Source organism: Podarcis vaucheri (genome assembly GCF_965113315.1).
Source record: "Podarcis vaucheri genome assembly, chromosome: 1".
Lineage (NCBI taxonomy): Eukaryota > Metazoa > Chordata > Lepidosauria > Squamata > Lacertidae > Podarcis > Podarcis vaucheri.
Genome location: NC_138759.1, coordinates 60,263,618 through 60,282,838, shown reverse-complemented (window position 1 = coordinate 60,282,838; position 19,221 = coordinate 60,263,618). Strand labels below are relative to the sequence as shown.

The 19,221-nt window shown below is 41.2% G+C and overlaps 1 protein-coding gene across 9 annotated transcripts in view; it reads left to right on the top strand.

Moving 5' to 3' along the window:
- Positions 1–19,221, top strand: part of PPFIA1 (PTPRF interacting protein alpha 1) — a 70,995-nt gene that overhangs the window by 27,481 nt on the left and 24,293 nt on the right. For 4 of the 9 annotated variants that reach the window (XR_014220090.1, XM_082223838.1, XM_082223835.1 and 1 more), the window contains exons 8-23: positions 137–283; positions 1,125–1,259; positions 2,295–2,378; positions 2,971–3,102; positions 3,688–3,750; positions 4,965–5,044; positions 5,608–5,755; positions 7,379–7,602; positions 8,988–9,225; positions 10,631–10,660; positions 11,492–11,643; positions 12,092–12,264; positions 13,489–13,582; positions 16,811–16,892; positions 16,984–17,184; positions 19,118–19,180. Coding sequence is in view for 8 of the 9 variants with exons in the window: in XM_082223838.1 (XP_082079964.1) it covers positions 137–283; positions 1,125–1,259; positions 2,295–2,378; positions 2,971–3,102; positions 3,688–3,750; positions 4,965–5,044; positions 5,608–5,755; positions 7,379–7,602; positions 8,988–9,225; positions 10,631–10,660; positions 11,492–11,643; positions 12,092–12,264; positions 13,489–13,582; positions 16,811–16,892; positions 16,984–17,184; positions 19,118–19,180 (2,046 nt within the window). In the remaining variant the exon portion in view is untranslated. The remainder of the gene's footprint in view (positions 1–136; positions 284–1,124; positions 1,260–2,294; positions 2,379–2,970; positions 3,103–3,687; positions 3,751–4,964; positions 5,045–5,607; positions 5,756–7,378; positions 7,603–8,987; positions 9,226–10,630; positions 10,661–11,491; positions 11,644–12,091; positions 12,265–13,488; positions 13,583–16,810; positions 16,893–16,983; positions 17,185–19,117; positions 19,181–19,221) is intronic. The other 5 variants (XM_082223839.1, XM_082223840.1, XM_082223837.1 and 2 more) reach the window with 3 other exon arrangements.

The window sequence follows — 19,221 nt, the reverse complement described above, 5'->3', positions numbered from 1 at the left end:
AGGATCTTTTGATCACTCTTATATTTCCATGCCTGATTTCTCAAGACAGTCTATTAAACACACTTAATGAAGAGAGACTATTTAACACTTAGGGACTATGTATTTCCTTAATCTCCTTACAATTTTTACAACTTAGGCAATGGCTCAAAAGGAAGATATGGAAGAGCGAATCACAACCCTTGAAAAACGCTACCTCGCTGCACAACGTGAAGCTACATCCGTGCATGACCTCAATGATAAACTTGAAAACGAAATTGCTAATAAAGATTCTCTGCACCGACAGGTAGAAACTGTTAATTATAGTAATAAAGCAAAACTTTATCTAGCTGTGATAGCTCTCCATAATCTGCTTAACATACTTGATATGAGAAATATGAAAGAGACAACTTTGCAGCAGCGCAGGTAAGAATGCCATGCATTCACAAAGAATTAAATAATTGGTTTTATGCAACAGTTGTGTGAGAACAAGGCCACTTGTGCAATTGAGCTTTCCCACCATCTACTCCCCCAAAAAACTGCTTCTGGGGTGGGGTTCCTCAGGAAAAAAAGGGTTGGAATATCACCTGGGGGACAGCAGCAGGAAGAAATAATCTAAGAAAATTTGCCAGCCTTGCACTTCAGTAAGTGACTTGCACAATAGGTAAAAATATTCAGTTTGCTGGTGATATAACTAGTTAGTCTATATGTTTTGTATATATCTAACTATAACCAGAAAAATGGCTTGTGTACTGTACAGATGGCCATGGGTAAACTCAACAGAGCATGATATTAGGAGCTTATTTTTTATTTTAAAAATTGTATCCTGTTGTTTACAGTAGCATTCCATCCTTGGTTATTTTTGTAGTGTACTGTATGTTGGAAATGAACTTTTGAATTTCCATTTGAAACGCTTATACCATGTTCACATGTTGCTCATGAAAATTATCTGCGTTTGTGAGCAGTGTTGTGTGAGAGACAACTTGCCTGATCTTGGAAGCTAATAAAAGCTATTCCCTACGATTTCACACAAATTTTCTCACAACATGACTGTTCAATACCAATAAAAAGAGCTTTTGAAAGTAACATTTGGAAAAATATATGGAGCATTAGTTATAAGTAAATTAATGGTGTTCTTGCCTTGCTAGAGTGAAGATAAGAACAGGCAGTTACAGGAGCGACTGGAACTAGCTGAGCAAAAATTGCAGCAGACTCTCAGAAAAGCAGAGACTCTGCCAGAGGTGGAGGCTGAACTGGCTCAGAGAGTTGCAGCACTTACAAAGGTAGGGCTGTGATACTTTGTACTGTGAAAAACTGTGTTTTCAGTGGAAACAATTTGTTCTTGGTAATTTAGTTCTAATCCCACCCTTCACCCTGGGTTAACAAATACTTGACATAGTACAGTGGTGCCCCGCAAGACGAATGCCTCGCAAGACGAAAAACTTGCTAGACAAAAGGGTTTTGCGGTTTTTGAGCTGCTTTGCAAGACGAATTTCCCTATGGGCTTGCTTCGCAAGACGAAAACGTCTTGTGTTTTTTGCAAGTTTGTTTCCTTTTTCTTAACACCGTTAATACAGTTGCGACTTGACTTTGAGGAGCAACTCATAGAACGCGGTATGGTAGCCTTTTTTGAGGTTTTTGGCGATTTTTGAAGCTTTTCCAAAACTTTTCCGACACCGTGCTTCGCAAGACGAAAAATTCACTAGACGAAAAAACTCGCGGAACGAATTAATTTTGTCTCGCGAGGCACCACTGTACTTTATATTTATATGATTTCTTAGTTCTGTAACATAAAATAATTCATGTTTTTATAGTTTGGAGGTTGCTTGAGCAGCTCTTATGTCAGCTGTAGGTGTTGCATTATAAAGTCCTTCTGCATTTCCTGGTGGAGTAAACTATATCCTCAAGCAATGTTGTGCCCAGCATTTACAAATGGATTATTGGCTGCCTTTTATAGTCTTCATGTTGTTGTTTTCATGTTGTTGTTGCTGTTGTTACCACCTTTCCTGTTCCTTATTGTCTTTTGTTACCTGACATTTGCCTCCTGGGAATTCTGCAGCTAAATTTGCTAAACAGTTGGAACATAATCCAAGCTAAGGAAGGCCAAATTTGTACAAGTGATGCTAATCCTTATTTCTGCATGCATGGTTTTTTAAAAACCATTAAAATGAAAGGTAGTAGGGAAGAAACAGTGTTCAATGTATTTTATTCCATTGCAGTGTGTGAACAGAAATAGCGGTCTGCATAAATCACAAAATTTGCTAATAGTTTTTCTGGGTGAATTTTCAAATTTTAATTAGCAGTATGATTTATAATAGGCTGAAGAAAGACATGGTAACATTGAAGAACGATTGAGGCAGATGGAAGCCCAGCTAGAGGAGAAAAATCAGGAATTGCTAAGGGTATGTTAAAGCAGTGATTACTGCCATCTCCCCTCACCCTACTTTCAAACTTGAAAAAAAAAATCAGGTTAGCAATGCAAAGTGTAGGCTTATATTCCTCATAAAGTGAACTGAATGGGCAAGCTTTTATCTTAACTGGATACTTGAAGTACCTGCATGGGCCTTGGATGTTCAATAGCACTGGTGGATGATTTGGCTTCTTAGAACAATGTCAGCTCCTATAACTAATTTTTTTAATAACTAATTAGAGAACATGTTTAGTGAAAGGACCTCTTGTACAGCTGCTGTCAAAATTATCAGTGGCTAAAAGTTCTGGAAGCTATCATAATAAATATTCTTCAGAATTACATTGCTATTTTTTTTAGGGCATGCTCAGGCTTGAATCTGGAAAAGCAAATATATATTATGCTATAAATTAGAGCATCATGAAAAATATGTATAGCACAATAACTTTGGGACCTTCACCATTTCTACAAATTAAAGACAGAAAAAAGAGTTGGCTTATGTGATTTTTGCTTTTGGATGTGTACAAATGCTCATAAACTCACTTTGTTTCTTATTATGCCCCTTTCCCGCACATCCCAAAATCTAGGCTCGACAAAGAGAGAAAATGAATGAAGAGCATAATAAACGTTTATCTGATACCGTTGATAAACTTTTGTCTGAATCCAATGAGAGACTTCAGCTTCACCTTAAAGAAAGAATGGCTGCCCTGGAAGACAAAGTAATTGCGAATGTTACAAATGTTGCTTTGAAATGCAACAGCAGCTTCAGTTGTAGTTTACCAATTTATTGATGGATATTTAGCCTGCTGTTTATGGCAAGACAGAGAGCCAGCGAAAGAACTTTATAAACCGTGGGGATGTCTAGTGCACAGCTGTGGTAACACTACTACTTTGTTATGGGCAGAGAAACTTCTCCTAGGAATATACCTTTTGTGTTAAGTGTGTTAAAACGGTGGTGTGAGGTTCCTGCTCTGCAATCTGCTGCTCTTTTTACAGCTTTGGCTACTTGTAGATAGATGGCTCTTTAGATAGATAGATCTTTTGTTAAGCGTATTTTATTATACACCACCCTGGAACCAGGTGATAAAGAACTATATGTAGTTCTCTTATATTAATGTTTATCTTATTTAAGGAGAGTGTACAAGAGCTCATGTATCTTAAATTGAGCTAAAGAGGCAAACAAGTAGAGTTAAACAAGCAGGTGCTCACATCTATAACTTTTTGATAGTATTTAAAAACTTTAAAATGCTAAGTATTGCAAAGGGTCACATTCTAAAGTCCTAATGAACTTAATTTTGTTCCAGAATGCTCTTGTTCGTGAAGTTGAAAATGCTAAGAAACATGTTGAAGAGCTTCAGAATGAAAAGGTATTGACTGAAAATGAAATGCATTACTTTATAGCGTGGTTATAAAGCAGTGAAACAAAATCAGGCATGAGAAAAAGAATAAATTACCACAACTGTTAAAAAAAAAATGCCTGCTTCGAAGTTGATTGTACCACAGATCATGCTGCAACAGCCCAAGGATCACTAATGCCCGGAAAGCATACATCTGTAATGGAGTCATTTTTTGTTTAGACATTCCCAGAAACTTGCTGAGGTTTTTTCTCTTTACAGTAGGGGTGGCTAACTTCCATTTTGGGGCCTAATTACACCTCCCCCGTGTAATTCTTTCTGCCCCCTGATCCCACTGATGTTGGTGGAAGTAGCAAAAAGAAAAAAAGTAGTAGATGCAGTACTAACATTGACATATTGCCCCTTCTACAGTCATCAGATTGATCATTTGACAGAAGAGGGGTCTATAACCCCCTTCAGATAATCTGCATGGATTATTTGAGGAGGGGGAGTTGTGCATGTGAGAGCCTGGGGTGGGTATACTTACCATTGGCATATGGTTCCCTGGAGGGTTGGCCCAAAGGTAAATGTGGCTCTTGAGCCAAAACTGGTTAGCCATCCCAGCTGTTGGGGTGCAGGGAGGAATAGACCCAGTCCCCTGTCCTTTGAAATATCATAGTTATTCAGAGCCATTCTAGAAATAATAAGTAAGTGAGGGACAGTTGACCAAAATGGTTTTTGAAAAAACTTTTCATTGAGATGGGCCTTGAACATTAGAAATTCAAAACAGTACTGACCTTATGAACCAATGTACCGTATTTTTTGCACCATAACAGTCACTTTTTTCCTCCTAGAAAGTAAGGGGAAATGTCTGTGCGTGTTACGGAGCGAATGCCTGCGGGTGGCGGGGGGGATCTGCTGCAGTCGTGAGCAGAGGATCCATGGTTCCCCTTCCTTCCCTCCCCCGTAGTTACAAAGCATGGATCCACATGGATCCTCAGGATTTTTGCATTGGGCTACTCCAAACTCACGGTCAGATCACATGTCTGTGGCCACAGCATGAACCACAATAATCATATATCCACTATTTCGTTTAGAATATTTTTTTTCTTGTTTTCCTCCTCTAAAAACTACGTGCGTGTTATGGTCTGGTGCGTGTTATAGAGCGAAAAATATGGTATGTGATTTATGTTTTGAAAAGAAATATATAACGGTAAAAGGAATTTATTACTTGCTTTTCTTTGTAGGATCAACTGGTACTAAACATTGAAGCAATGAGGTCTGAAAATGACCAGATGAGGATCAGAGGCCCTTCCCTTCATCATAGGTATAAGTAACAACACATATGCTTTTCTCCATTATAAAGTATTGCTAGATGAATGCCTGCGTCTAAATTACCGCCTCTCCTGGTATGCCCCACAGAGAAACTTACGGTCTTCAAATAAAAACATCTTGAAGGTCCCAGGCCACAGAGAAGTTAGGCTGGCCTCAACTAGAGCCAGGGCTTTTTCGGCTGTGGCTCCGATCTGGTGGAACACTCTGTCACAAGAGACCAGGGCCCTGCGGGACTTGACATCTTTCCGCAGGGCCTGCAAGACAGAGCTGTTCCACCAGGCCTTTGGCCAGGGCACAGCCTGACTCCCTCCCTCGGCAATCTTCGCGGAGCTCTGGCCCAATGGTTGCCAGTGCCTTGAATTAATTAATTTTATAATGAATGATTTTAGAGTGTTGTTTATGCTGTACTTTTGTACTGTTTTATTGTTGTTAGCCGCCCTGAGCCCGGCTTCGGCTGGGGAGGGCGGGATATAAATAAAATTTATTATTATTATTACTGACATTTGAGAGAGTGTCTCTTATTAATGCAAAATATGGTATCTGCTCTGGTTTCAGTCGACCACATCTGGGTAGTGTGCCAGATTTCAGATATCCACTGGCACCTTCAGCCATAGCTGACAATCAAACAGATTCTTATAGCACCTCAGTGTTAAGACGTCCACAAAAAGGACGTTTGGCAGCTCTGCGAGATGAACCTTCAAAGGTATGAACTTTTTGTTAAAGCACTCTTATAATAGCATGTTTTAACACACAGTTTTTCATCTCAAAGCTATAAGAAGCCTATTGAAATGATATTTATATATACAAAATAAGGTCCATATTAAAACAAGTTTGAAGATGTTCTTGACTATCAAAGACTTGAGGGTGGATCAAAAGTACTACTTGCAAAATGTGACTTAAAACTCTGTGACTTTTTGATCCAGCGGAGGCTTTCATGAATGGAAGGGAAAGGGAGGGTGATTGATTGACAGGTTTCTTTTGCAATTTCCCCTTTCTTACGCAGCCCTCCCATGCTATTCTGGACAGTCCCCCCAAACCCCACCATGGTGGGGCAGAGGGAAAGAGGAATAAGAAAATAAAATAAAATAGTCTCATTCTCCCGTGTTCACAGAAGCCTCTGCTGGGTCAAAGAACCGTCCATGAACAGAATAACAGGGTAGCGCAAACCAAAAGAGGGGTGTTACTATGAAAAGAAGCAAAAAACATGCAGAAGAAAAAAAGAAAATGATTTACCGTATTTTTCGCCCTATAGGACGCACTTTTTCCCCTCCAAAAATGAAGGGGAAATGTGTGTGCGTCCTATGGGGTGAATGCAGGCTTTCGCTGAAGCCTGGAGAGCGAGAGGCATCGGTGCGCACCGACCCCTCTCGCTCTCCAGGCTTCAGGAAGCTATCCGCAAGCCTTGCGCGCCCGGCAGGAGTTCCCGCCGGGCTCCCACGGCTTGCGGAGAGCTGCCTGCATCCCGAAGCCTGGGGCGCGCACCCCGGGCTTCGGGCAGCTCTCTGCAAGCCTGGGGAGACCAGCGCGACGTCGAGCCGGGCTCCCTAGGCTTGCGGATAGCAGTCTGTTCAGGGGGCTGGGGTCGGGGGAAGCTCGGGCTTCCCCAGCCCCATGCCTGGGGGGGGGGAATATTTTTTTTTCTTTCTCCCCCCCAAAAAAAACACTAGGTGCGCCCTATGGGGCGAAAAATACGGTATTACTTATCTAATTTGTACCCCTCTGGACCAAGGAAACTCAGATATGTAGAAGTTCCATATGAAATTCCTTTATGAAGGAACAGAGTGGTCTGATCATTTTCTTTTTCCTACCAGCTAAAGCTGTGCACCTAGTTCCAAATGCTGGATTTGAATTATTTGTGTGAAGTAATAAATAGACGGTATAGCTGCTTTGACACACTGAGTTAATTGCGGGAAGCTGGATTACTGAATTTTGGATGTCCTGCCCCCCCCCCCCCCGCTGATTACTGTTAGGCAGCTAGAATGAGATCATGACAAAAACAAAATTCTCATCTAAAAAACTGAAGTTTCCAAAGCTATTCAAGAAACTTAAGTAATGGAATTATCTTTTGTTTCACTTACATAATGTTGCATTTATGTACTATATCTTGATTTTTTATAATCTATCTTATTCGATAGAAATAATAATGACTATGAACATGATATTACAATTATTGTTTTGGTTTTATTGCATTCTTAATATTGCTGCCTTGATGGATTACTGCAGCATGTAAGTTAAGTCTTAGTGATTTTATCTGTCTATCTTATCTTATCTATATGTTAACGGAGAGAAATTTGCAATTAAAACTCAGATCACATATATTAAACAGGTTCAGACTCTTAATGAGCAAGACTGGGAGCGTGCGCAGCAAGCAAGTGTGCTGGCAAATGTTGCACAAGCCTTTGAGAGCGATGTTGATATCTCAGATGGTGAGGATGACAGAGAAACAATATTCAGCTCAGTTGACATCTTGTCACCTAGTGGTCAGGCAGATGCCCAGACTTTAGCCATGATGCTTCAGGAACAGTTGGATGCCATCAACAATGAAATTAGGTACAGTATACATTTGTATCATTAACTTAAATTTCCACTATTTGATGTTAGAATGTATTCTTCCTGTACGTCTAGTTTGTTTACTCTCATTTCTTTTCGTTCACAGAAGTTATAGCAATAGGTGTGTTTAATTTAACCAGTGCTCTTCATTTGTATGGATATAGATATGATTTTTCTACATTGTTAGTTTGCCAGAGTTCTTGGTGGAATGCTCTGTCACAAGAGACTAGGGCCCTGCGGGACCTGACATCTTTCCGCAGGGCCTGCAAGACAGAGTTGTTCCGCCAGGCCTTTGGTCAGGGCGCAGCCTGACTCCCTCCTCTGGCAACCTGCACAGAATTTTGCTTAATCGGTTGCCATCAATTTGATTTTAACTAATTTTTATAATGAAATATTTTTAGAATGTGTGATTATTTGATTGTTTATTTGATTGTTGTTAGCCGCCCTGAGCCCGGCTCAGCTGGGGAGGGCGGGATATAAATAAAATTTATTATTATTATTATTGAAAAATTAACTCAATGTGATGATTTCTGACTGCTGTGGTAGTAGCATGGCTTCTCCAAACAGCATGAATCTTTACTTTTTCTTAATGAAGGACCATGTCTGTGAACACAGAGCAAAAATTTAAGATCTGCTGTATTTGGTTATTTTGTGAGTGTTGAATCATTTGCCTTAAAGACAAGCAGCAAATTATTTTTCATGAAAAAGAGCTTTAAGTAAATTTAATGTCCCTACCTAGCTTTAATAGTAGTTGCCACTCTTGAAGAATTCACCCCCCCCAAAGGGATATATATGCAGAGAACAGTGTAGGAGTTAGTACAGAGGCTGCAGGCTGGGGGCAAAATACAAAAATAGCCTCACTATCTTATTTCCTCACAGAAGTCTCTGTTAGATCAAATACTGCATATATCCATGAAGGGATAGTGTTGGAGGCAGTCCCAAATGAGTACCTGTTCAGTAGAATTCCAATAGTAATACTGTACCTTTCATGAGGACTTGTAAAGAAGTACAGCGGAACCTTTGTTCTCAAACTTAATCATTTCGGGGAAGTCCATTTGACTCCTGCAACTGTTTGAAATCCAAGACGCGGCTTCTTATTGGCTGCAGGAGCTTCCTGCACTCAAGCGGAAGCTGCGTCGGACATTCGGCTTCCAAAAACCTTTTGAAAACCGGAACACTTACTTCCGGGTTATCACCGTTCGGGAGCCGATTTGTTTGTCAACTAAGCCATTTGAGAACCTTAAACTGTACCCTTAAACAGCTTATCATAACTTGAGTTATTGATGAAAATAGCAAATGTTAATTGATGGCAGTGAAACTTTGATAACATTGGCAGATACACTGCATAAAGGAATTGCATTCTTTATTTCTTTCTTTCTTTTCAGACTGATACAAGAAGAAAAGGAAAACACGGAGCAGCGAGCAGAGGAAATTGAAAGCCGTGTTGGTAGTGGGAGTTTAGAGAATCTTGGCCGGTTTCGGTCATTGAGCTCTCTTCCTCCTCCTCCCTTTCCTGGTGGCTCCCTTTCTGGCTCCTCTCCACCTGGCAGTGGTCGTTCCACCCCGCGGCGAATGCCACATAGTCCTGCTCGAGAAGTGGACAGACTAGGCATCATGACGCTAGTAAGTGTCTCTGTTTTCCTCCCACACACCCCAGGGGGGAAATCCCTATGATTAGCTCTTGTGTTGTTCCCCATTTTTCTGTGTGTCTTGTATTCTTGTGTTTGCGTACTGGTCAACTTTATCAGGAATTCCAGACTGTTTGCATGTAGCATGCAGCCACCTAACCCCCCACCCATCAGAAGTTGTCTAGTGTATGTTCAAGTTAATTTGGAACGGAATGTTGGAAACTTACCATGAATGTTAAACATGAGTTGAGTCCCTGGGAGGTGTCCAAGGCTACATCCTTCTAGGTAGAGATAAAAGATACAGGTAAAGGACCTCTGGACAGTTAAGTCCAGCCAAAGGCGACTATAGGGTGCGGTGCTCATCGAGGGAGCTGGCGTTTGTCCACAGACAGCTTTCCTGGCCATGTGGCCATGACTAAACTGTTTCTGGTTCAATGGAACACGATGAAGAGTGCCAGAGTGCACAGAAATGCTATTTACTTGCACTGGTGTGCTTTCAACCTGCTAGGCTGGCAGGTGCTGGGTCAGAGCAATGGGAGCTCACCTCATTGCACGGAGTCAAACTGCCAACCTTCCGATCAGCAAGCCCAAGAGGCTCAGTGGTTTAGACCACAGCGCCACCCACTCTAGGTATAGAGTTGCAACTAATCACATTTACACTGCACTCCACTCTTACCTGGCTTTTCCATCTCTCTTGGCTTCCTTCCAAGGTCTCTAGTCCAGGGCCTTGGGTACTCTTTTTGTTCTTGCTTGTGTTGTTCCTTTTCCTCGTTTCTACAATGCATTTTGCTCAGCTTTGACATGAAATGTTCAGCAGGGGGAGGGGATTGTGATTCCCATTTCCTACCTTTCAAGCAGGAGAAACGAGAATTTACTTGGTCATCTACAAGGGACTCAGCTCAAAACCAATGTTTATAGAAGGTTTCTGACATTTTGGTCCATGGTAGAAGAAGCAGAAAGAGCACTCTACTTCTGTCCTTTATTTTTGTGGCTTTTAGAAAATTAGTTAAAAATAATCCCTCATGTAAAAAAAAAAGTCATTTATAGCAATGCTTAACTAGCATTAAGAATCCAATTTTTAAAACTGACGTGTGATACTGCAGCAACAATACATGAAGGTAATTTACACTCCAGAGTGATCCCTTAAAGGTATTCCACCCATTATGTCTGCATCAATCTTAAATGCTGCTTTCCAGGGTTATGTTTAAATATTTTCAGTATAGAGAAGTGGTCTGTTTGAGCAATGGTTTCATGAATAGGTTAAATAGAGCATATGGCTTGTCTTCTCCCGGAGAATGTTTTATAACTGCGAAAATCGTCCCATGTGTTCATGCTTTCTAGTTTGAATAATCAAAAAACCTGCTTTATCTTAATTTCTCTTCTTTGCATGCTTCTGTCAGCCTAGTGATTTAAGGAAACATCATAGAAAGGTAAATCTTCAGCCATTGTTCTCTGTGGAATCTTGAACAATAAAGTCTAGTATAATTAAACTGTATTTTAAAAATGTAAATGGTTTTTCATCAGCATGACCAGAACAAAGGGTTCTCCATGCATACCTCCACTACTCTCTTGCTTGCCAGGTGTGCTCATCTCCCTATACATTTTCTATGGTAACACTTTGCTATTAAGAGAAGGTGCGGGACAAATAAGGATATATGCAGTCTACACACCTGCCATTTAGAATGTCTTCCCTTCCAGTTGAAGAGCTATGTTTGCATTGTGCATAGTACGTATTCCCTGTGTATTTTCTCCATGGCTGATTAATCCCCTTACAATCCCCGCAGCGGTAGAGCAGATATTAGAACAGGTAGAAGTTCAGTCCTATTCTTCACTTCATGTTTCTACCAAAGCAAAGTGGGAAGGAACCTGAGCCATGCCAGAAAATAGTACATGCATACCATCAGAACTTGGAACAGATGCTCAAAGCAAGTCCATGGAGAAGAGAAATCCGTTTAAATACCCCTCTGAATTCTGGGCATTGACTTCAGAATTAGTCTCAGATTCCACCAAAGTCTATTTCAAATGTGTTATAACTGCAAGAAATATGAGTTCTGTGTAAACTGGCAGACCCTAGATATACACGAACTTGGTTTGGTTAGAACAAAATATTGTATCATTGCCTACAATTTTTCTTTGTTGAAACAAAAGCATATAGATGTAGCAGCTGTTGAAATTATAAAATCTATAACACCTAATAATCTTTACTGTGAGTACTCTGCCTCTTAGAGATGAAGTAATACTTAAATTGTGTTTGTTTGCAGTCTCCAGTTTCAAGAGAAGAAGTTAGAGATGACAAGGCTACAATAAAATGTGAGACCTCACCACCCTCTTCACCTCGATCTCTGCATTTAGATAGAACCTATAAGGGTGCCTTGCATACAGTGAGCCATGAAGATTTAAGAGATCTAAGAAAGTAAGTTATGTTTAAATAGAATATAGCTAAACTGAAGACTGTCATCCTATGTTTTGTTGCGTAACATAAAATCAGTATATTGGCTTTTTTGAGTCCTTGGATGCAAACTCCTAGCTTCAGGATTTCTCATTGACTGCCAACAGCTCATATTGTGTGTTTCCTCAACTTCCCCTTTCTCCTCCTTGGCTCCCTTTCTCCTCAGACTTCTACTTCCATTGTTTGCTATTTAGTTAGTTATTTACAGAATTTTATACCAGCTATTACTGTTTTTGGGTAGTGTACAATTGAAACAGAACAATACAGAAAATAGAATACAAACAGAAAACCCCAAAGACACTTTCACAGAAATACCTGTGTGGACAGACTAATTTCCTTAGCACTGTGTTCAATATAACTCAAAATGTGTATAGTGCATATTTTTATAGACTTAACTGTATCTGCTCTACAGTTCCACAGGTTCTCAAGATGGACAAGTAAGCAATCCCAGCAGCAGTAATAGTAGCCAAGATTCCCTTCACAAAGCCCCTAAAAAGAAGGGGATAAAATCCTCAATCGGGCGCCTATTTGGTAAGAAAGAAAAGGGTCGACCTGGACAGATCAGCAAAGAGAGCGGAGGACAAGGTTGGTGCATTATTGTACCTAGAACAGAAGGCACAGCAATTCTTAGGCTAATCGTTGTATAGGGTATAAGGTAAAGAAGTCCTAGCTGTGTGGCATGCAGATTACACCTACCTATGCTAGTATAGGCATAAGTGGAAGTTGGCTTCCTTGGGTATGCAGATGACTGTCTGAGCAGAAGTCCAAAATGCAAGGTATTAGATCTGAGGCAGATGACTGTGATTCTTCCAGAACTGACCTTAGTAAGCATTTTATATTTATTTGATTGCTGTTCAAAATACTACTTGTGCTGCTTATCATGTAAGCACCATTGTCTTGCACCTCACTGCCATGAGACCCCAAAGCAGTGACCAAGCAGTCCCTGGCCTTTGCCTACCCATCTGGGTCAATTCACAGCATCCACCACTGAGTATGTTAAGGAGACTAGGGGTGAGCTCTTAAGTAGATGGATGGATTTATTTAAAAGTATTTCCAAGTGGTGTATAAGTAGTATAAATCGGCATACATCCTAAAGATGTAGAAAAGCAGATAGATATAAAAATCCAATGATACAGGGTCCAATTTTACATATCAAGGAAAGTCCTTTTGTTCAATTGTTATGTGGCTTTGAAATCATCAGATAAAGCAGCTACAGGAAATTGATAGCAACAGGAAATATAGGTGTATCAGTTTCTACTACAATCATAATATCTTATTTATTACTACTGTGTTTATATCCCACCTTTTCTCTAACGAGCTCAAGGTGTCTCCATTTTATATTGATGTTCACTGTTCATTGTCTCTTGGTAAACAAAGGTTTGCTGGCTTTTGAACTATACAGTTGGAACCTGAGAGTCACTTCCATAAAGGAAAGAGTTCTTTTTGCTCATGGGACCAACTGTGATCCACTGGAAGTTCCCTGCTGGAGAAAGGGTCCCCATCCACTAATTCCCTCATCACTGCCTCTTATTCTGCTCTGGAGAGCCCTCCAGTTCTCCAGAGCAAATTTTCAGGGGGAAGGACAAATGGGCAAAAATTGCCTGCCTCCCTCTGTCTCTTCTAACATAAATGTAACTGCTGTGTTTTAATTCTGGGCCCTGTTCAATGTATATATAACATTTTACACTGTTGTACTGCAAACAAACTTGTATGTTGGAAATAAACACAAATGACATTCATTACTGTAATTCTGCTGCGTGCTAAAGTTAATTCCAAGAAGTACATGACAGGTTTTTTTCATTCTTGCAGTTAGTGTAATGGAAGCAGACAGTTCAACTCAGGATGGCTTGGGACTTGGAAAATTGGGAGGACAAGCAGAAAAAAATAGAAAATTGCAAAAAAAGTAAGTTTTAACTTCTCCTCAGTTCTGATATCTAAACAGTGAATGTTCTGCAAACTGTTTCTTCAAGATAGAATTGAATGTTCCTGTTACCAAAAATCTCAAGAAATCAAGAAAATGGATATAAAACTATGACAAAAAAACCAGGTTTATCTTAAGAAATGTCTGCTATTTTCCTTTAAATTATGCAGCTTTACTGAACCTTTAGGAATAGCTAGAGTGAAAGATGGCTATACTGGATTGTATCCAGTGCTGCTGTTGAGCTCAAAAAACAGAGTTCCACTTGCACAACTTACCCCTTCCTTCTCTCTCCTGCAGCCGTCACTTGCAAATCTACTCCAGGGTGTTGGGGGATCCTCTGGAGTAGATTTTAGGGGCCCATAGGAGGGGAAGGGGAAAGTCCCAAATACCCATGTCTGTATGCAGTTTTCCCATAGCATCATGATTTGCAGCTTTGAATTGAGAACTTAGTCAGCATGCATGGTCAGCATGCATGGCTGCACTTGAAGAAGACTTGGAAATTTCAGCAGGGCTAGATTGCAGAGGCCTGAAGGTTATATACAGGATTAAATTACACCAGTTCTGCAAGAGCTCTGCTAACTTTCTGCATTTCTTGGTGAGATTCAAGGTTCCTTTATGCTGTTGTCTTTTTAAAATACTGTTTCCTGTTCATTTTATCACTACAGTGGTACCCCGCAAGACGAATGCCTCGCAAGACGGAAAACCCGCAAGACGAAAGGGTTTTCTGTTTTGGAGGCGCTTCGCAAGACGAATTTCCCTATGGGCTTGCTTCGCAAGACGAAAGCCCATAGGGAAATCTCCGGGGACCTGTTTTAAATTGCTGGCGGTCGGGAGCAAAGACTTTCGCCCACAGCCGGCCTTCAGAAGAGGTCCTGGACCTCTTCTGAAGGCCGGCGGGGGGCAAAAGTCTTTGCTCCCCCCCCTGCCTTCCCGGGACAGCGGAGACTTCTCCGCTGCCCCGGGCGATCTTAAAATGCTGGGGGTCGGCAGCGAATGCTTCGCTCCCGACCCCCAGCATTTTAAAATCTTTGGGCGAGTGTCTGCAAGCCTCGCGCGCCCGGCAGGAGGTCCCGCCGGGTGCGCGAGGCTTGGGGCGGCAGCCTGTCACCCGAAGCACGGGGAGCCCTTCGGAGAGCTCCCCTTGCTTTGGGTGAATGCCTGCAAGCCTCGCGCGCCCGGCAGGAGGTCCCGTCGGGTGCGCGAGGCTTGGGGCGGCAGCCTGTCACCCGAAGCATGGGGACCCCTTCGGAGAGCTCCCCTTGCTTTGGGCGAGTGTCTGCAAGCCTCGCGCGCCCGGCAGGAGGTCCCGCCGGGTGCGCGAGGCTTGGGGCGGCAGCCTGTCACCCGAAGCACGGGGAGCCCTTCGGAGAGCTCCCCTTGCTTTGGGCGAGTGTCTGCAAGCCTCGCGCACCCGGCAGGAGGTCCCGCCGGGTGCGCGAGGCTTGGGGCGGCAGCCTGTCACCCGAAGCACGGCCGCCCGGAGCTTGCGGGGCGGGAGGTGGGAAGAAGGGCTTTTTTTCCCACCGCCAGCCTTCAGAACAGCCTTCTGAAGGCTGGCAGTGTAAAGAAAAGCCCTTGTCCCCCCTCCCCAGCCTTCAGAAGAGGTCGGGGGACAGACTGTCCCCGGACCTGGTCTGAAGGTGGTTTCCCTAGGAACGCATTAATTGATTTTCAATGCATTCCTATGGGAAACCGTGCATCGCAAGACGAAAAACTCGCAAGAAGAAAAAACTTGCGGAACGAATTAATTTCGTCTTGCGAGGCACCACTGTATTATTATATGATGCATTGGGAACTGAGATACAGCTGTAAGTTGAAATAATAATATTATAATATTTCAGCGAGTCTCAGGACCTGAATGAATAACATGGGTACAGAGTGGGACAGGGGAAAGGTTGTTAGAGGAAATTCATTTTGTGTTATCCTGTAAGTAGAAAAATAAATGCATTACTCGTCTTGTCAGTCAGTGTTCTGTCTATCTTTTATTCACCCATAGTGCATCACCATACACTATCATATTCACTTTTATCTAAATTAAGTACTTTTCAAGTTTTAGTTTTACATTTTATTTTCTTTATTTCCTTTTAAATTTTCCATTTGGTGTGGTAGTGCAAAATCAGGGTAAGTTGATTTTAATTTAACTTTTGCAGATTGTGAATGTGTGATGTATTGGGAAACTAGTTTAAAAGATTTGTGATAACATCAGCCATTACCTTTTTGAATTATTTTCCTTGCAAGATGAATATTAAAGAATATTCTGCTGAAACATTTCCAGCAAAATCCTGTCAGCATCTTCATGAATTAGGAATAATTCATGAATCCTTCCATAACTTGTCAGTGTGCTGTCAAACAAAAATTCTTGACATAAATTCTTTAGTCCTAGCATTTGATTTTAAACTGTTTGAGTTGATTTTTTTTTTTAAATGTATTGCAGAACTGTACTTTTGTAGTGGGTGTTGTTGTCAACCGAAGAAGAGTGAATCTGTTAGGCCAAGTTCCTCAGCTCATCTACCATTATACTCCCTAGCATTTTCACATACAGTTTCTCCCTTCACTGTGTCTAATGTGTATTTAGAAAATGAGCATATGTTTTAGATTAGAGAACATGCACTCATAGTCATATAATAAAATAAGGTAGAAAATAGTTTCGGCCCCCTTCTGCTTTGTTTTCGAATTTTAAGGGATGGTACTTCTCAAATTGTGTTAGGAACCCTTAGAATCCTCAATGTCATAAGAGTTCTTAAGGAAAAAGATCACTAATAGACTTTTCCAAAAGATAGCATTCCCCACACTGCTTAAAAAAGCAGAACCCCAAAAGAGTGTTGCATGCATTTACTTATATATACTTGTCAGTGGTTCTTGGTAACAGTAAATACAGGTTCTGAAACCCCTTCATATTGAGGCTGCCCAAACCTTTCTTGTAGAAACTATTCCCCCCTAGGTAGTGCTTGTCTAGTGCACCTGCACATGATAACTAATTTAGACCAGGAGCTTCAGCAGTGTAATGGATTCTGCTTTCCAAAGGTCTGGTGCAATCCATTATTCTAATGTTACTTTTCTACTTATCTCATGCAGTGTGCTTGCCATGCTGCTGTCGCTCTTGGACAATTTGCTGTGTTCATAGAGTTGCTGAAACAAAGGGGGAAATCGCTGGAGGACAATCAGTGAAAATATAAGCACTTCACAAGTGTATTTTGCTGTTTTTTAAAGGCATGAACTGCTTGAGGAAGCCCGGAGGCAAGGTTTACCCTTTGCTCAGTGGGATGGGCCAACTGTGGTTGTCTGGTTAGAGGTAAGGAGTCATTACAATAATAAACTCAGTGCAGCATGGCTTCTAACTTGAAACTTGTAGGTGATCCTCTTCCTGTTTTTCTCCTTGCCAGTTGTGGGTTGGGATGCCAGCCTGGTACGTAGCTGCTTGCCGTGCAAATGTGAAAAGTGGTGCTATAATGTCAGCCTTATCTGATACTGAAATACAACGTGAAATTGGAATCAGTAACCCTTTACATAGGTTAAAGCTGAGACTTGCCATTCAAGAGATTATGTCACTAACAAGTCCATCTGCTCCTCCTACATCGAGAACGGTAAGTTGGAAAGCAATGATGTCTCTTAACTAAAGAGAAGCTAGCATATCTTTTAGAATTCTGCTTTTTGTGGAGGTCTGCATTAAAAAAGACAAAATAAAAATAAAGTTAGGGATAGTTCTTAGAAAATGACAAAATGAAGTGACCTGTTGAAACAAGTTTGCAAAAAGTTATGGTTAGTAACTGTGCTAAAAAAGTAATGACTGCAGGAAGAATGTCAGTTTTAGGCAGGTTCTTGGGATCATTTATGTCATGCTAAGATTTAAAGGCATGTTTGAAATGTTAGGCAACGCTAATATTTTTAACTAGATGTTTGTTACTGTAAGCAGGGGTCCACAATTTTGCTCACCATGATGAGTATCCTGTGTCCTTCTGTTGAGCATGACAAGCCTCCAGCCTCCCAAATTTGGAGCTGGAGAATGGGGCAAGTATCATCCACACAGTACTGCTCCTTTTCAAAGGCTTTCCAAGCACTTTGGAAGCACAGCAGCAAAGCAACCCCCCAATCCTCATCTCAGTTTAGAATATTTTGGAGCAGAGATCCTTTTGTGTTTCTGGCTCTGGAGAAGAGGTGTGGGGCTTGATTTTACCGTGTTCTTCTAGGACACTTGGAGTACCTTGTATAACACAACACAGTTTCTGGGACTCAAAATGGAGGAGGGGATTCCTTTGAAAGGCACCCGACTTAGATTGGGGATAAAACCTGTCCAGGAGGAAAGGTCAAATCTTTGGTTGGCTACCAAGGCCAGCCAAAATTTGTGAACCCAGTATTTAAAGATACAGTACCACCCTATTTCAGGCATGTTACATGACAGCAATCCCCTTTTAAAAGTGGAACTAAAGAAAGTTGTACCTGTGTTGTATTCTTGTGTGGGGTGGGGGCACATGTTGAAGGCAGGTTGTTTTGCCTGCCACAATTGAATCACATTTCATTATTTATATCTGGGGTGCAGAATGTCAGCCAGTTCAGTGGGGCCTTGATAAATACTGTGCTGTGGATGTGCATACAGATGCAAATCTGCATCCACATAGCCTACATATGCACATCTCATTGTGGGGCTGGAGTGAGAGGGATGGTGACTGCGTCTTGTGACTATCTGCTGTGCTTGTAGAGTGATTTGAAAGAAAACTGACTGACAAAGAATAAGCAGGATCCATTTCATGTTAGGATCCAGAGTTCCTGTGCTCATGGAACAATTATTGCCACATATGCTCTTGGCTTATCATAAATATATGTTATGTATATTTATGTATTATATTATGTATAAACTTAATCTGATTGCATTCTATATAATTTGGTCTCAAAAGCAACCTGCCTAAACTGAGGTGGTTCCCATATAATGCCAGCCATGATTTGGTGTTACATGACTGATCTGCAAACTCTGGTTTGCAGTCCTGTTTTGGAGCAAAGGCAATCCATAGTTTTTCGGATGTAACAAAAATCTGTGGTTTACCACAAACCTGTAAGTGCTTTGGAGTGTGCAAGGGGAGGCATGTGTACACAAACACAACTTGTTCAAGTACTGCCAACCATGATTTGGCATTGCATGTGAATTGGCACATAGTATACAAGGGGATAAAGTAAGTTTCTTCAGAAGGATAGATGCACTCTAAGGAACTAAAATGAAGTATCCTACAGTATTACTTGGCACTGCTAAGTGTAAGGAGTACACCTAGAAGTCATATTATGAGGAATTATAATTTTTCTAATTTTGCTTAAATACAGGGTATACATTAAGTTATTATTTGAAGGGAAATGTTTGCCTGCAGGCTTGCATCTTACATCAGTCTGTACTTAACAATCTAGAAACCATTGCTTTTGCCCATGCCTGCTCCTTATATGTACCTGTTGCTTATATATTCTGCAACCTTTCCTCTTTGTTACTGCTTTCCTTTCATTGGATGTGATTGGTTCACTTTGGGGTCATATTAGACCACAGGAAATGTCTGGGTAACACATGAAGAAATGGAAAATCTTACATCTACACCACAAACGGTTAGTTATAGCACTGAACCTTTTTGTTTTTACAGTGCTTT